The 14,983-nt window shown below is 37.4% G+C and overlaps 1 protein-coding gene across 11 annotated transcripts in view; it reads right to left on the bottom strand.

The window, feature by feature from the left end:
* Positions 1 to 7,400: 7,400 nt before the first annotated feature.
* SPATA18 (spermatogenesis associated 18) overlaps positions 7,401 to 14,983 on the bottom strand; it is a 50,338-nt gene continuing 42,755 nt past the window's right edge. For 10 of the 11 annotated variants that reach the window (XM_075930440.2, XM_075930439.2, XM_075930441.2 and 7 more), the window contains 3 exons: positions 14,647 to 14,770; positions 14,222 to 14,311; positions 11,557 to 11,682 (listed from right to left, as the gene is read on the bottom strand). In XM_075930440.2, the coding sequence (XP_075786555.1) occupies positions 11,584 to 11,682; positions 14,222 to 14,311; positions 14,647 to 14,770 (313 nt within the window). In that variant the 3' untranslated portion in view covers positions 11,557 to 11,583. Of the gene's footprint in view, positions 11,115 to 11,556; positions 11,683 to 14,221; positions 14,312 to 14,646; positions 14,771 to 14,983 lie in introns of those variants that run through there. The other variant, XM_006113468.5, reaches the window with a different exon arrangement.

Below are 14,983 nucleotides of genomic sequence, written 5' to 3'. Positions count from 1 at the left end.
TGAAACAGTCTATAAAATTACCAACCTAGCATCAGTTTTATAATTCCTCTTATTTATCTATTTCAGCTAACTAGGATTTGTTTGTAATGTGAATGTTTTCATTTTTGCAACTGGGGCATTTTTGGTTTTTAATAATTATTACTTTAAAGGTTTTAAAGAACCCATCTATTCAAAAAAGGCAGACAACAGGTGCTACATTACTTTTGATCAGAAAATCTTCCCTCATAGCACAAAATAGTCAGGCTTAGCTTGGCTGAACCCACATTTCCTAATTGTAAGGAGCAGTTAATGGACACAAAGCATTATCTGTACCTTATCTAGTGCTGGCATTTTGTTCAGTATTCCCAAAGACTAAGGCTTTTCAGACATACATTTTAATTAGAAGGAAGTTGCCAACAGCTATTTCTCTCAGGCAAGAGGGGGTTGTTTTGTTTTTTAAGATGAGAACAACTCATTTATTCAAGCTCCAAAAAGTGTATTAGGTAGCAGCTGGGGGGGAAGCTTGTCCTATGAAGATGCTCATTCAGCTCTCAAACAGCTTCATTTGCTAAATGTGCTGTGTGTTTCTCTGATATTGAGGGGGTTGCCTACATGATTAATTAAGAATAAAGGCTGATGGGTAAGTATATGATTATATGCAAAAATGCTCAAAGGTCAATCTTAGGAAAGATTCTATTGAAACATCTGCTTTAGTGTTGTAATTCTTGTATTTCTCCCTTTTTGTATTTTATTGCTAGGAACACATGCATCAAAACTCTAGGCTGCGTCTAGACTGGCATGATTTTGTGCAAATACTTTTAATGGAAAAGTTTTTCCGTTAAAAGTATTTGCGCAAGAGAGCGTCTATACTGGCACGTGCCTTTGCACAAAAGATTTGCTTTTGTGCAAAAGCATCCTTGCCAGTGTAGACGCTTTCTTGCGCAAGAAATTAACGTTGCGGTCTACACTGGCCCTCTTGCGCAAGAATACTTACGCAAGAGGGCTTATCCCTGAGCGGGAGCGTCAGAGTATTTGTGCAAGAACCACTGATTTTGTACATTACAAAGTCAGTGTTCTTGCACAAATACTCACAGCCAGTGTAGACAGGTGGCAAGATTATGACACCCTTTTAGATACCTGAAAACGGCTATCATGACCCCCCCCCCTCAATCTTCTCTTTTCTAAACTAAACAAACCCAATTCTTTCAGCCTTCCTTCATAGGTCATGTTCTCTAGACCTTTAATCTAATCTTTAAAAATGCTAGTCTGCATGTGAAATAAAAGTTTTGTTAAAGAAAATGAAATCATGCACAACACTAAATACCTTGGATTCACATTTACTGTTACTGAGCTATTTGGAATGGCGGTGTTCTATGCTCTTCAAGATGCCATCTCATGGTATATCTTAATACACCAGAATCCTGATAAACATGCATTTCTTCATGAATGGAATAGTCATTTGTTTATCAAAAAAACTGAGGTGACATGCCTATTTCCAATTAATTATGATTACTACACCTCCATGTACCAGTTCTCCCCCTCTCAACCTCACAGGTCAGAGGGCCATAGGATTCCTCTGCTATCCATGAGATCTATAAGTAAAAACAGTTTAGAGAGAAAACTTATGTCCCAAAACAATCAACCAACATTAAAAAAAAAACAGTTCCAAATTAATAAGGTCTATGCTCTACACAATAGCAGCAGATGACATCCTTAGACAAAAAGACATTAGATTATTCAAAATGTGTATTTACTCTGGTCCATGAGATAGAAATCACCAGAAGGTGAAAAACAGTGATTTTTCCATAAAAGGGCGCTCTATTCAGGTTCATGCAGGGTAAAGGCAAACAAAGAGCCTTTGCATATTTTTTTAAGAGAAAATGCCTCTCTAAATCGTAGGAGAAGGGAAGAACATGGAAAGCTGATAATCCATTTCTAAATCATAGTTAGGCAAGCAGCTGACCAATACCACAAGCTCTCTCTTTTTCAGACTAGAAAACAAAGACCTAATAGGCATTATAGCAAATATCTATGTTCTCCCTTAAGCAGCTGAGATATCTTCTTTGGTGATGAAAAGAAGAGCTGATGGGGGAAAAAATGCTAGTTTTTTTTAAATTTCCATTGAAGTTATTGATTTTTTTTTAGATTTTTCAACAAAAGCATTCATCCAAAACCTTTAAAAAAAAGTTTAGTTTTCAGGAAAACATTTGTTTTCAAAACTGAACATTTTGTAACCAAAAGCATATAAAAAAAGTCAGTGGGTTTTTCATTATCCAATAATGGTCAGCATTAAATTTTCAACCAATTGCATTTTGATTAAAAGGCCAGTTTTAATTGAAAATTAAAAGTGTTGACAAAACAATTTGACCAGATTTAATGAAAAGGCATAGGAGCATTACCCAGCATTTAACATCCATAACAGCTTCCCATTGATTATCTCTTTCCAGCTTTCTAATAATCAATTATCAGATTTGTTGCTGTTGTTGTAACCAACTGTTCTTAATGTTCTATGTTGTTCCTCGTAGTCTATGCTTAACACATCAGTCAGCTGTCCAATTTTATACAGCTTGATTAAACTCAGATATGGACACACACCTGCTTATACTGCTTTCATATGTAACATTTATAAGTTTATTTCCAAACATTTTTTGGTAGCTGATTTTTTTTTTTTAAATGCTGAAATTTTACTTACACACACAAATTCTATATATAAAGCAACAGTGCCATCTTGTGGGAAACTGCAGGTCTATCACTTGGCAAGTTTTTCAGGAGCTAAATTTATGAGAAAAATTATCTAATCTCATAGCCCCAAACCTTGTACTATACACTAGGGTTTTTTTTAATGTATATTTGTCATGTTGATTGGAGGGCAATGTTCAAACAAAATCTAAAAGGAACAGTGAGGGATTATTTCCTTCAAAGCCCATATTTCCTATCTCTCTCAAAAAACCTGGCTCCCTCTGGTTAGCACATGAACTACTCACCTCTCTATAGGCAAATATTGATTCAGCTGCCATACATGCAACAAAAATTATGCACAACTCCAGTTTTCCAGAATGCTGATGTAAGAGTTCTCAGCTATGCAATGATGTGGACAGACATCCTAGTCAACCCAGGAAATGAAATCAGCCTTCACCTCCACCTCCCTGCAACTGTCTGAACACCTGTGGAAGAGCTAGAAAGCAGATGGTTTTCTGAAATCTGATAATCAGGTCTCCTCCCACAGGTTCCCTGTTCACACTCCCCAGTTTTTGTGGCCTGCTTTAATTTTGGCCATGGAACACTTACTCCATGTGGCTAATCTTACCTGCAGACAAAATGGTGGTATTAGCAGCAGTATTGCACCTCCCACTCTTTATGCACATAGCAGGCAGTGTAATATGGGTTTAATGTAAAGAAAAACTTACTCAGAACAATCCCTTCTACATCAAGAGCCTTGCACATAAATTTGGCTGCACTGCTTAATTTGTGCCAGACATAATTTTTGGATTATGTCTGTGTGACTTGTATTGCTACACCCCAGGTGCCATCGTCTCATCCCCTTTTGCCATTTCCTCACTTTGGGAGATTTGTGTCCCTTTTGCTGTTTTTTGCAGCTGTTTCGTATATTTCCCTCTTTTTGCCTATTTAGTACCTCTTGGCTTCCTTTTCCATGTCTACAGAAGCTGTAGAACAGCACTTTACACAGAAGAGAGCTCTTGTACCCTTTGTAGTCTAACATGCCATCCATCCTATAGATAGAAATTACTAAGATTAATTTCATCATTGTCTGAACAACCGGACACAAAACAAAAACAACTATAAACACAGGCTCCAATTCATCTGCCAGGTTCAGCTAATCAGTGCTTAATTTGTTAGGAGAGAGGTACCAGGGTTCAAGCAACTTTTTTTAAAAACTTTCACAACTGATGCTGCAAGCCCAGAGGTACCAAGGCTTGCCAAACCCTGGCACAAATTAAGCAGTGCAGCCAAATTTATGTGCAAGGCTCTTGATGTAGAAGGGATTGTTCTGAGTAAGTTTTTCTTTACATTAAACCCATATTACACTGCCTGCTATGTGCATAAAGAGTGGGAGGTGCAATACTGCTGCTAATACCACCATTTTGTCTGCAGGTAAGGTTAGCCACATGGAGTAAGTGTTCCATGGCCAAAATTAAAGCAGGCCACAATCCCGATGTGGGCTGCAGTCCAACACACTTTATTATAATTCATTGGAATAATTTACAACACAGCTAAGCAGTTTTTTTTCTTGGTCCTCCAATGAAGACTGTGTTTTGGAGACCCCAACTGTGAGTTAGATGTAAATAGAAACTGAATAGAATCCCATGTTCCTAGCTAATTTGATTTTGCTGCCTAAAACCGGCCAAGTTCAAAAAGGAAGTATAGCCTGATATTTATACTCTGTTGTTGAGTTACCAGTAAAACAACATGTCTATGCCAGGAAGGAGGTGGGACTGGACCTTAATTTGGGGTCTGTGTACTTTTGCACCAATGAGATTGGTCTATTCACAACTTCTCCAAAAAAAACCATTGATATTGTCATCTGCTCTTCATAAACCTCTTTTTTAAGGGTCACAATCACTTGCCTACTTAAAATAACAGCAGACTGAAATGTGGTTTAGATTTGTATTATTCTTTTACCAAACTCTAAACTAACTTAAACTTTGTAATGTGAGATGCCAGGACTGTTTGGAGTAAGTAGTCAGTGATTCCATAACAAAATAATCTAGCGTTTTTAATGACAATTTTTGAGGTACCTGTGAAAACATGGAATTCTTGGTGTTTTGCCAAGAACAATTGGAATTGACATGTTATTTAGGCTAAAGTCAGTCTTCTGTGAAATACCAGTCTGAATGAGATAAATAAATGGCCCTAAGTGGTATTAATCAACCAAAGATAGAGTTTCATTACACAAAAACATACACAAATGTGAGTGCCACTGATTTGAAATTTTGAAGAATTTGAAATAAGAGGCTGATTTAAACTATAAGCTCATTATATCAGGAACTGGCTACACTGGTGATACTCCTATAAGGTGGGCGTAGTCCAAACTAGGGGTATAAAATCCTGTTTGTTTAACCTATTAAAGGGAGGCTGGGGAGCCCCCTGCCCACCTCTGGGCTGGAGCAGCCCCCCACCACAGGCAGGGGCTGCACTGGTGGGCTGGAGTAGCCCCTGCCTGTGGGGCACCTGGGTCAGCCCCAGGCAGGGGCTGCTCCAGCCATGCTGGAGGAGCTATTCAAGTCCCCACCTGTTAACCTTAGCCAGTAAGCCTCACTCACCAGTTAATGGTGAGGTTTACCAGTTAAACATTCACATCCCTAATCCAAACCTTAAAAGGATTTAACATGACATTCTGATGCTTTTTTAATTTAGAGAGACGTCTGTGACTGACCTGTCTTAGCACAGAGGAAGAATCAACTTTCCTCTTACAAAGGTGAGGTTTTCTTGTTGGAATTGAGGGCTTTGACAGTACATCTATGAGAATTTTGCACCCAGAAGTACCTCATATTTCCTGATCTAGTTGCCTCCTGGGCTCAATAGAAGCCATGAATTTATTTTATTCCTGAAGGAATTCTGTGCCAAAAAAATTAGAGATTCTGCAAAAGTTTTTTTTAAATATGCAAAATTCTGCAAATTGTGTGTCAAAATAACACTATATGACCACATCTTTTTCAATTATTTTGATAATTTATTTCAAAATACCTGTCAGCAGGTATGTATATCAAAGTAGACACAAAAATTTCCCTCGGGAGTACAGAGTTAAAGAAACCCCTGTGAAAACCCACTTCCTGTTTCTCTGCCCTCTTCCCCCCTCAGATCCCAAACAGGAGGCAAAACACACTCCTGCTCCAGCCCAGTTATGGCCTCCTCAGACAACTCTTATCCCCTACCTTCTGAGAGCCAAGGGATCCAGAGGAAAAAACCTGCCTGATGCTAGGTTCAGGGCTTACATGGAATTTCCTTTGTGTCTCTTCAGGGCATGATGGGTATTGCAGCTGCTCAGAGCCTTCCAGTTCCCTCTGCCTTTCTGCAGCCTTTTTTTCTACTTGTGAACTGGGTTCTGCTAGATCCAGTTGGCCCCTAGTGGAAGCCAACATCTCTGTAGTCCATTTCTGTAGAGGGAGAAGAAAGTCTGTGCACACATTAATTTCTGCACTGTGCAGTGAGCAAAATTCTGCTAGAAGCATTTTTTATTTGGAAACTACTTTTAAGTTTGGTTTAGTACAATACATGAATTTCAAGAAATTAAAATTTCTTATTGAAATTTAAAGCCAACAATTAACTACAAATCAAATTTAAGCAAAGGTAAACTGACCATCTCCAACCCAAATTACATCTCAAATTACAACAGGTTCATGCCACCATGAGTGATGTGATAAAAACCAGGCCTAACACATGCAAATGAATCTTCGACTGCAACTCCCTTTGACTGGTAAATATTTTAAATTTCTGATCATGTATTATGAGCTTACCAAACTACCTGACAAGTTATGTCTTATGAACGTTGCTAAATTTTAAAATAAATATTTCTAGAGAGTAAATAAGGTTATATTCAACGTCTCAGTGCTAAGTAATTGGATACAGTTGAGTCATTCCCAATTGTGTTTATCTTTAATTCTTTTCAATTTTCTTAGTTCCATGATCAGTTTCCATGGATAAAAAAACCCATAATGATACAGACTTTTCTAGAGGACAGCCTTTCAATAATAGAGAAAAATAACCACCTAATATGTTTTCAGCATCATAGGAATCACCAGATATTTTGATAATCTAAAAACTCCCCTTTATCCAAAGCCCACAAAACATTTTACAAAGGTAAGTAATTCTCATCTTACAACTGTTGAAACTGGATATTTTCCTCTAAGATATAACACTGTGTAAAGGAAGAACTAATTTCAGTTTAAAATTAGCTTTAAAATTCTCTTTCTTTATAAAATGCTTGAACAAAGAAGTCAGTATATAGGTTATTGGGCAGTTTATTTCACAGAAAGTGACACCAAGTTAAATATCTGTGTACTACCATTTTTTGGTTAAAATGGGTTCTAATTTTCAGAGAAAATTTTGTTATGCATTTCTTGCTTGAATAATCACTACTCTTAGAATTCAACAGCTGGTTTTCAGATGTATCTTATTTGTGTTCTACGTTCTCTTCAAACAGCAGAATGTCATGATTGGGTATAACAGTGTGCTGAGAAAAAGGGTGTTTTTCCTGAATAAATAACACATGCTCTGTGTCAGTAAGATGCTGACAGCTTTTCTCATATTTTTCAGTATCAATTTGATTTAAACTGTGAAACAAGATGCAGATATTTCTGTGTAAATGTAATTGATACATACTGCATAGGTGAGAGATACAGTACAATCCAGAAACATATTGGTCTGTAAAATATGCTAAAACACTTGCAAAACAAAATGAATTCATTTTTCAATCTTCTTTAATGCAAAGCCAGGCTATTTCAAACCAAAGAAAGAATATAAATCTCTAGTCAACAGCAATCAAAGATGAATGACTTAGGACAAAGCTATGTTAAGGCTAAAGAAGAGAATTGTCAATGGCACTTTTATATAAAGACAAACTTTACAACACATTTAAAACAGCTTGTCAAAAATGTGAAGAAGGATTGACAGGCACCAGTTGGTCGAGGAATATAGAAGGGTGTTAGGTAATTAAATAGCTTTTGCCTCCTCTGCAAAGTACTTCTCCTCCAAATCCACCTAGAGTGATGTATACTATTCTGGCTGAGCATCGACATCACAAATTCCCACCCAAAGATAGGTGGGAAAAAAAGCACAATATTGCTTCTGACTTGGATCATACACTGCACGACAGTAAGGTAAGTTATCCATCTTGGTAACTCTTAATTAGATACAGTGATATTCTGGGATATATTAAAATCATTTGCTTATAGAGATTCCACAGGTTGATGCCAAGTATTTCCTCAGAAATAGATAACAAAAAATGTATCAGATTTAGATTAAACCCTGGAGTGATCTTTTCTTCAGCCATTCAAAATCAGCTTAGAAAGTGTTGTTATGCAAGGGAAACTCTTCAGCTATAACAACTTTTATATAAAACATACGTTTTTTCCACTCAAATCCACTGGTCCATATAAGTGCCGCTTTTCATCCTAGGCAATTTCATTTATCTCAGTGGGATTATACAGAGTTTGGATCAGCTCTGAATTTGGCCCAACACTTCAGGATTATCACTGACATTATGAATAACACTGTATTGTAGCAGTCTCGTAGCATAAACCCAACTGATCATATTCATTTTTAAGCTTACAAAATTATATCAAACATTTATGCATTTTGCCACCTGTATTATTTTAAGATTACTGGTGTGGCATTTACACTGATTTATTATAAAACATTTTCTCTCACTAAAATACTTTATTAACATGTATATGTTCTATACAGTTTCTGTTTGGTGATTCTTTCATTTAGCTCAGCTAATTAAGATAGCATTTGAGAGAAATTACAGAGTTCCCTTTTTATATGGGCATTGTATTCTATTGTAGTCTATCACATTGGGTCATACACTGACCTTGATCAGCATGTACAAATTGCACTATTGTCAGGTGGAGTTATGGATGTAGATAAAGGGCAGTAAATAGCTGGTTAACATCTGACTCATCACAAAAAAAAAATCTCTTATTCTACCAATGCACTGATTTAAATGACTATAAATGAGCTGAAATAAAGCCCAATAAAAAAAATCTCTTAATGACATCATACACTCTGCTAAATGCTATTTGCTACACAGACCAACATGATAAGAATAACTGTTTATCAAGTTTATTTTTTATTGAACTTTTATATTTTGCAAGGGATTACTGAAGCCACTTTCTCCCTGCAAAACATAGTGTGCACCCACATTAATTCTTTTAAACTTCTCTACCTTGAGACAAGTGAGTGGAGGTTCAGTTAGCTGATTTGGTGGATTCTGTATATAATGTGGTCCTCAAGAGTTTTAAATCTTTGTTTCAGAACTTGCATTTTTAGTTCTTTGCAGGAGACTACACTGAAAGGGATTGCTGGGTGTATTCCAGGGTCCGTCATGGATCCCATGTCATTAAATATGTTTATGACTCTTTTGTAAATCAAGAGTACCTTTTACATATGCATAGAACCAGGATCAGAGTCGAACGAGGCCCACAGGCACCAGTTGTGACATTATAGTTACAGTAGGGACTAGTAAAGTTGGGCTGGTCTGGGCTGGTCTTAAAGTTTGTAGCACCTCAAACAGACTTCAAACAGACTGAAAATTGTAGAGAGGAAGAAAGGAGTATACCAAGTCTGCACAAGTCCCCCTATGAGAGTTCATGTAATTAATTAATGAAGGTGAATTTTTAAAGAGTTAAATAAATTCATGACTAACACCATGTACAACTATAGATTTTGGAACAAAAAAAGTAATTAAATCTTACTATTACAAAAGGGACAGGAAGGAATTCCTCATCCTTTCAGCCTTTTACATTCCACAACTGCAAAGTCAAGTTATGAGAAATTTCCACTTTCCTCTGAAGCATCAGTTATTGGACAAACAAGATCTTGGACTTGTTCAGCTAATGGTCAGAACCATTACAGTCTTAGAAATCCTAGGTTTCTATGTGAAAGTACAAGGCCCCCAAGTAGTCTCTTGTGTTGCTTGTATTTAAGTTGGCCCTACAGATGCATCAGTTCTTTTAGAAACAATTATTCTGATATTGACATGAACTTTCTACAGATGGACAAGAAATCCCTTTAAATGGCAGAAGAACCAATGTACTTCTGAGGCCAAAATAATTATTAATTCAGAATGCAGCAAATTACTGTCTTTAATAGCCAAGTTTTTGTGACTATATTCATCTGGAGGCTCTAACAGGTTTGTTCTGTATGTATTTGGAAGAAATACTGAATAGTTCATGCATCCGAAGCAAGCATTTCAAATTTCAAAATGTTCAGAGACGTTTTTAAAATATCTATAGGGTCCAACTTGCAATCACTAGTGAGATTGACCTATGAAGGAAGGCTGAAAGAATTGTGTTTGTTTAGTTTAGAAAAGAGAAGACTGGGGGGGGACATGATAGCCATTTTTAGGTATCTAAAAGGGTGTCATACAGAGGAGGGAGAAAACTTGTTCATCTTGGCCTCTGAGGATAGAACAAGAAGCAATGGGCTTAAACTGCAGCAGGGGAGATTTAGGTTGGACATTAGGAAAAAGTTCCTAACTGTCAGGGTAGTCAAACACTGGAATGAATTGCCAAGGGAGATTGTGGAATCCCCATCTCTGGAGATATTTAAGAGTAGGTTAGATAAATGTCTATCAGAGATGGTCTAGACAGTATTTGGTCCTGCCATGAAGGCAGGGGACTGGATTCGATGACCTCTCGAGGTCCCTTCCAGTCCTAGTATTCTATGATTCCTTTCTTCAAGGAGAGACTGGATTTAACAAGCATAGGGAATTCCATGCCAAAACCATCACAGCACTCCACAAAACCCACTGATTTATGGAAGCTGTGTGCTTCCATAAATCAGTGTAACTGAAGACCTGGAGATGGAAATATAGAAATCACATGTGCCAATCATAAACTACCATTATTTCATCAGTCAGACAACAGAGACCATCTTTAGCTCAATGACAGATCCGACCAAGTGATTAAGAATTTCACATTCCAAGATCTGTGCTGCCCTTCTAGAAATTTAAATAAGCACCATCTAGTGACACTGTTTTCAAGTAACAGCTAATTTCAGCAACAAACTGTAATGTTCATGTGATGTTAAATATGCTGTCAAAATAAATGGCATTTTGTTTCAGGTAAAAATGTTCAATATGTGATCCTTAGATCTGCTGCTCAGGTCACTAAGACCTGTGCAAACTCTTAGGCAAAATGCGTATGATCCTAAATGTCTACGCAATTTTTTGTATCAAATTGGTTCAATTAATTTCTATAATGATAAAAAACCTATTACACTTATAAAAATACACTAAACAAAACACATTTAACCCTCCAGAGGGAGGGATAAAACTGCCATTCACATTATTTTAGGTGAGGTTTGAGGTACTCTTGGAAGAGGAGGAGGCACCATTGAAGCTGACTGATCCGGAGGTACAGAATCACAGAAACATATCCAGTTAATTTAAAGTCCTATTGGAGAAAAATACACATTTCAGTATGACTATTTTTCTAAGTAGCTACATTGAGTGGATTCAAGAAGGCACTTCATTTGAAATTCTGAAAATTGTCTCATTTTATCCTTGTCATTTTATCTAGTCCATTTGGAATTTGGCAGGGATAGAACCAGGAGCCATGCAGTGGAATCGTTTGTTCATGGAAGAGCCCTCTCCCGCCCCCCCACCCCAAAAAAAACCAACTCTGTGATGACTCTGTAGGACATTGTGTGGGTAGTTGGCTGGCCATTGCACAAAGGCAACCAGCAGCACAAGACATTGGGATAATGATTTGGAAGAGATGAGAAAGAAGGCACCCTGCAAGAGTCAGAAACATCAGCATTTTTACAAAATGAAAAAGTGAAGGGCCACTCATTTTAAAAACGCCACAAATGTGTCAGAGACAAAGACACGCACAGTGTTATTTGATTTCTTTACTCAATATTTCAAGCACTTAATGAAAACCATGAGGCATTGTGTACTGAATGTGCCCACTTACTTGGGCTTCCGCTCCTTATTGGGGAAGGGCTGCGACTTCGAGGTAACTGCAAGACAAATAGCAAAGAGCAAGTTAGCAGGCCAAGAACAATACCAGTGACTGAAGCCCCTGCAACAATAAGGAATTGATTAAGACAGATAAGTCCAGATGATCTTATCAGGTGACTCGTGCCTTATGCTGCAAAGGAAGGCAACCAAGACTCTGCCAATTGGACGTAGGGGAAAATCTCTTCCCTACTCAAATCTGGTGATCAGTGAGACCTTCAGGATGTAAGTCCCATCAGCCTCACAACTAGATGAAGTGTTCTCTGTACCACCTTCAAGTGTGATTCAACAAGGCACTTCCTCTCAGTCTTCTCTCATGACACCCACATGTAGTGAGTCTAACAAGATATTGTTAATAAGGTATTTCATGTATGTACCCACGCATTTTTATACACGCAATGGGTATGTGTGTATTAATATATAAAAACATCCCCCACATTCTATCTATGCACTATATACGATAGACACCTGATTATACAGTATCATTAAATAATGTTAAAGTATATATAGATATAGATAGATAGATAGATATAAAACTATTCAAATATTCACAAATTGAAGAACCTGCACCACGAGTAAAAAGCTTTGCTACACTCTCACGTAATCTTATTACTGTGAGCTCAGCCTTTCCTTCCTTGTTCTTCCTCCCTGATTTGTTACTCCTGCCTTCCATTAGAGGGTAAACTTAGACTGCTAGTTCTAAGAAGCAGGGACAGTGTGCTATTTATCTGTATTGTGAGGGGCCTAAAACATTTTCTGGGTGGTTGTACTTGATAATTAGGAAAGGCTGGAAGTTTAAAAAAAGAGGACACCTGTAGAAATGGACAGGGAGCAAAGCACGTAAGACCATCAACTCAATCAAAACTTTCATTAGCCTACATGTGATCTGCAATGAGGATAGTTTACAATACAGTTTTTAATTGAAATTGTTTATATAATATGCACACACACATGATAACCATATACAGTCCTGGTAAACATAGTAAAAGAAAAATGGCTCTAGAGGTTGAACCTCTCTTGTCCAGCACTCTCTGGTCTGGCAACATCCATGGACTGGCATGATTTTAGTTAGCCAGAGGTCCAAGTTTAACATGGTCCCGTAAAATTTGTTTACAGACACCAGTCTCGGCTCTCAGTGCTTTGTGCTTTTATTTAGCTCTAATTTACCCCTAAATGTCTACACTCGCTCCCTAGTTCAAGCTAGGGATGCAAATGTAGCTGACCGAAATTGCTAATGAAGCAGGGATTTAAATATCCTGTGCTTCATTAGCATCATCTCGCCCATGCATTATTCCGCTCACCAGCTGATTCGAACCAGGAAGTGCGCTCCTCAAAAAATGAGGAGTAACGTTAGTTCAAACCAAGGGGTTTGATTCGAACTAACGTGTCCCGGAGCGCACTTCCTGGTTCGAATCAGCTGGCGAGCGGAATAACGCGCAGGCGAGATTATGCTAATGAAGGGGATATTTAAATCCCCGCTTCATTAGCAATTTTGGTCGGCTACATTTGCATCCCTAGCTCGAACTAGAGAGCAAGTGTAGACATACCCTAAGAGACCAGTAAGCAGTGGAAGTGTTGGTAATGCTATTAGACAATATTCATCTTCTTTGGGTCAAATTCTCTGGTTTGGCACTGGTCAGGTCCCAAGGATGCTGGACTAGAGAAGTTCAACCTGTACATGATAATATAATTCTCTGGGAAGTCACCTTATACAGCAAATTTTATATTCACCTTATGGAGAATGTGCCCTGCAATATATATTTACACACATACCACACCACCAATAATATTAAGTACAAATATTATAATAATGAGGTAGACTGCACTGGCCTATAGCATAAGTGAACAGGATTATGGTAAGTATACCATAACTTCTTGCATTTGCAAACATAAGCAAACAGGGAACATATAAAAATTAAGATACATTTATTGTGTGTCTTAGTATAAACTTGAAAGGTACCTTCATGGACCTCAAATGCTAAGGAAAGAATAAAACAAAAAGTTAAGGGACTGGAACATATTGGTTGGATTTCAGTGATATGTAAAGAGAGATATAACTTGTAAAAATCATCATATAAATATGCCAGCAGAAACATGGAACTTTGAAAGCCCACCTTCTGCATAAAGGTGATGTAACATTGCTTCACAAGATGACTTCCCAGAGAATGATATCATAAAGAACCATTTTCCTTTACAAAGTCAATATTAGCTTGGTGCCATAAATCTGATTAACATAGTTTATTTAGCCACTTGAATATATTTCATAACAAATCAAAGTGTGGTCAAGCAATTTACTATAGTATTTATCACCAAAATTTACATAGTTGACTAAAATAGTAACTCTCCGCATGTATTTTGTACAATGCAGTTGTATATGAGTACCTATTTATAAGTACAATATTTCATCCTATTCCATGCAAGCTTGTCAACATGAATGCTTATTTCCCAGGTTCAACGTGCACACATGGCTTGTCATGTTACTAAATCCCTAGAGCCTGTTAAGTATATTGAAAGTTCATTGATCAGTGTGTTATACTATACCAAGGTGCGGCTGGGGCTTGCAGAATGAGACAGAATAGGGCTCATGCTGCGGCTTCTGCTTCTGCTTTTACTCCTGCTCCTGCGAGACCACTACAATAAAACACAGTAGGACACAGATCTATATTTTAAAAAGAATATTCATTAAAACTAAATTGGGAGCAGCCTTCTTTCCCTGAAGCCAAGACTTGAGTATATGAATAAAAGAATATTTCTTTAAGGCCCTAATTCTGCAACCATTTATTTACGTATTTTCCTTTAAGCACACAAGAAACGTACTGAGGTCATTGGGACTACTCATATGCACAAAATTAAGTGCGGCTAGATCAGGTCCCAAATAAATATTTATATATAAAATCCTGCCTGTTCCAGAGTTGCCTCAGAAATTAAACAGGATGACTTCCCTTATCAAGCCTGGGGGTACATACCAGAGCACCTCTCTTTGAAACTGCCTCTCCCTTCACAATAACTGAATCATTTTCGATCAGAGGAGGCCACACATGATAGACCACCAAGGGAGCAGTAAAATCAGAGTCGTAACTGCGATGGTACCTGTTCAAAACACAGCAAAGAGGGTATTACCATGTCAATACTGAAAGAAAGCAGTGATGGCTATACTTGATAAGGCCAGAATATTTATTATAGCTTGTGATATGTTTTAACAATATTTCAATAGTACAAGTATAAAAAAGGAATATACTTGTATGAAACCCATCTAACATAGACATATGTCTTCTGCCAGTGCTAATGGAAATTTTGTTATAA

The sequence above is a fragment of the Pelodiscus sinensis genome, chromosome 4 (assembly GCF_052426305.1).
Source record: "Pelodiscus sinensis isolate ZL-2025 chromosome 4, ASM5242630v1, whole genome shotgun sequence".
Classification (NCBI taxonomy): Eukaryota; Metazoa; Chordata; order Testudines; family Trionychidae; genus Pelodiscus; species Pelodiscus sinensis.
The sequence above is the reverse complement of the archived record's forward strand: the minus strand, read 5'-3'. Positions and strand labels throughout refer to the sequence as shown.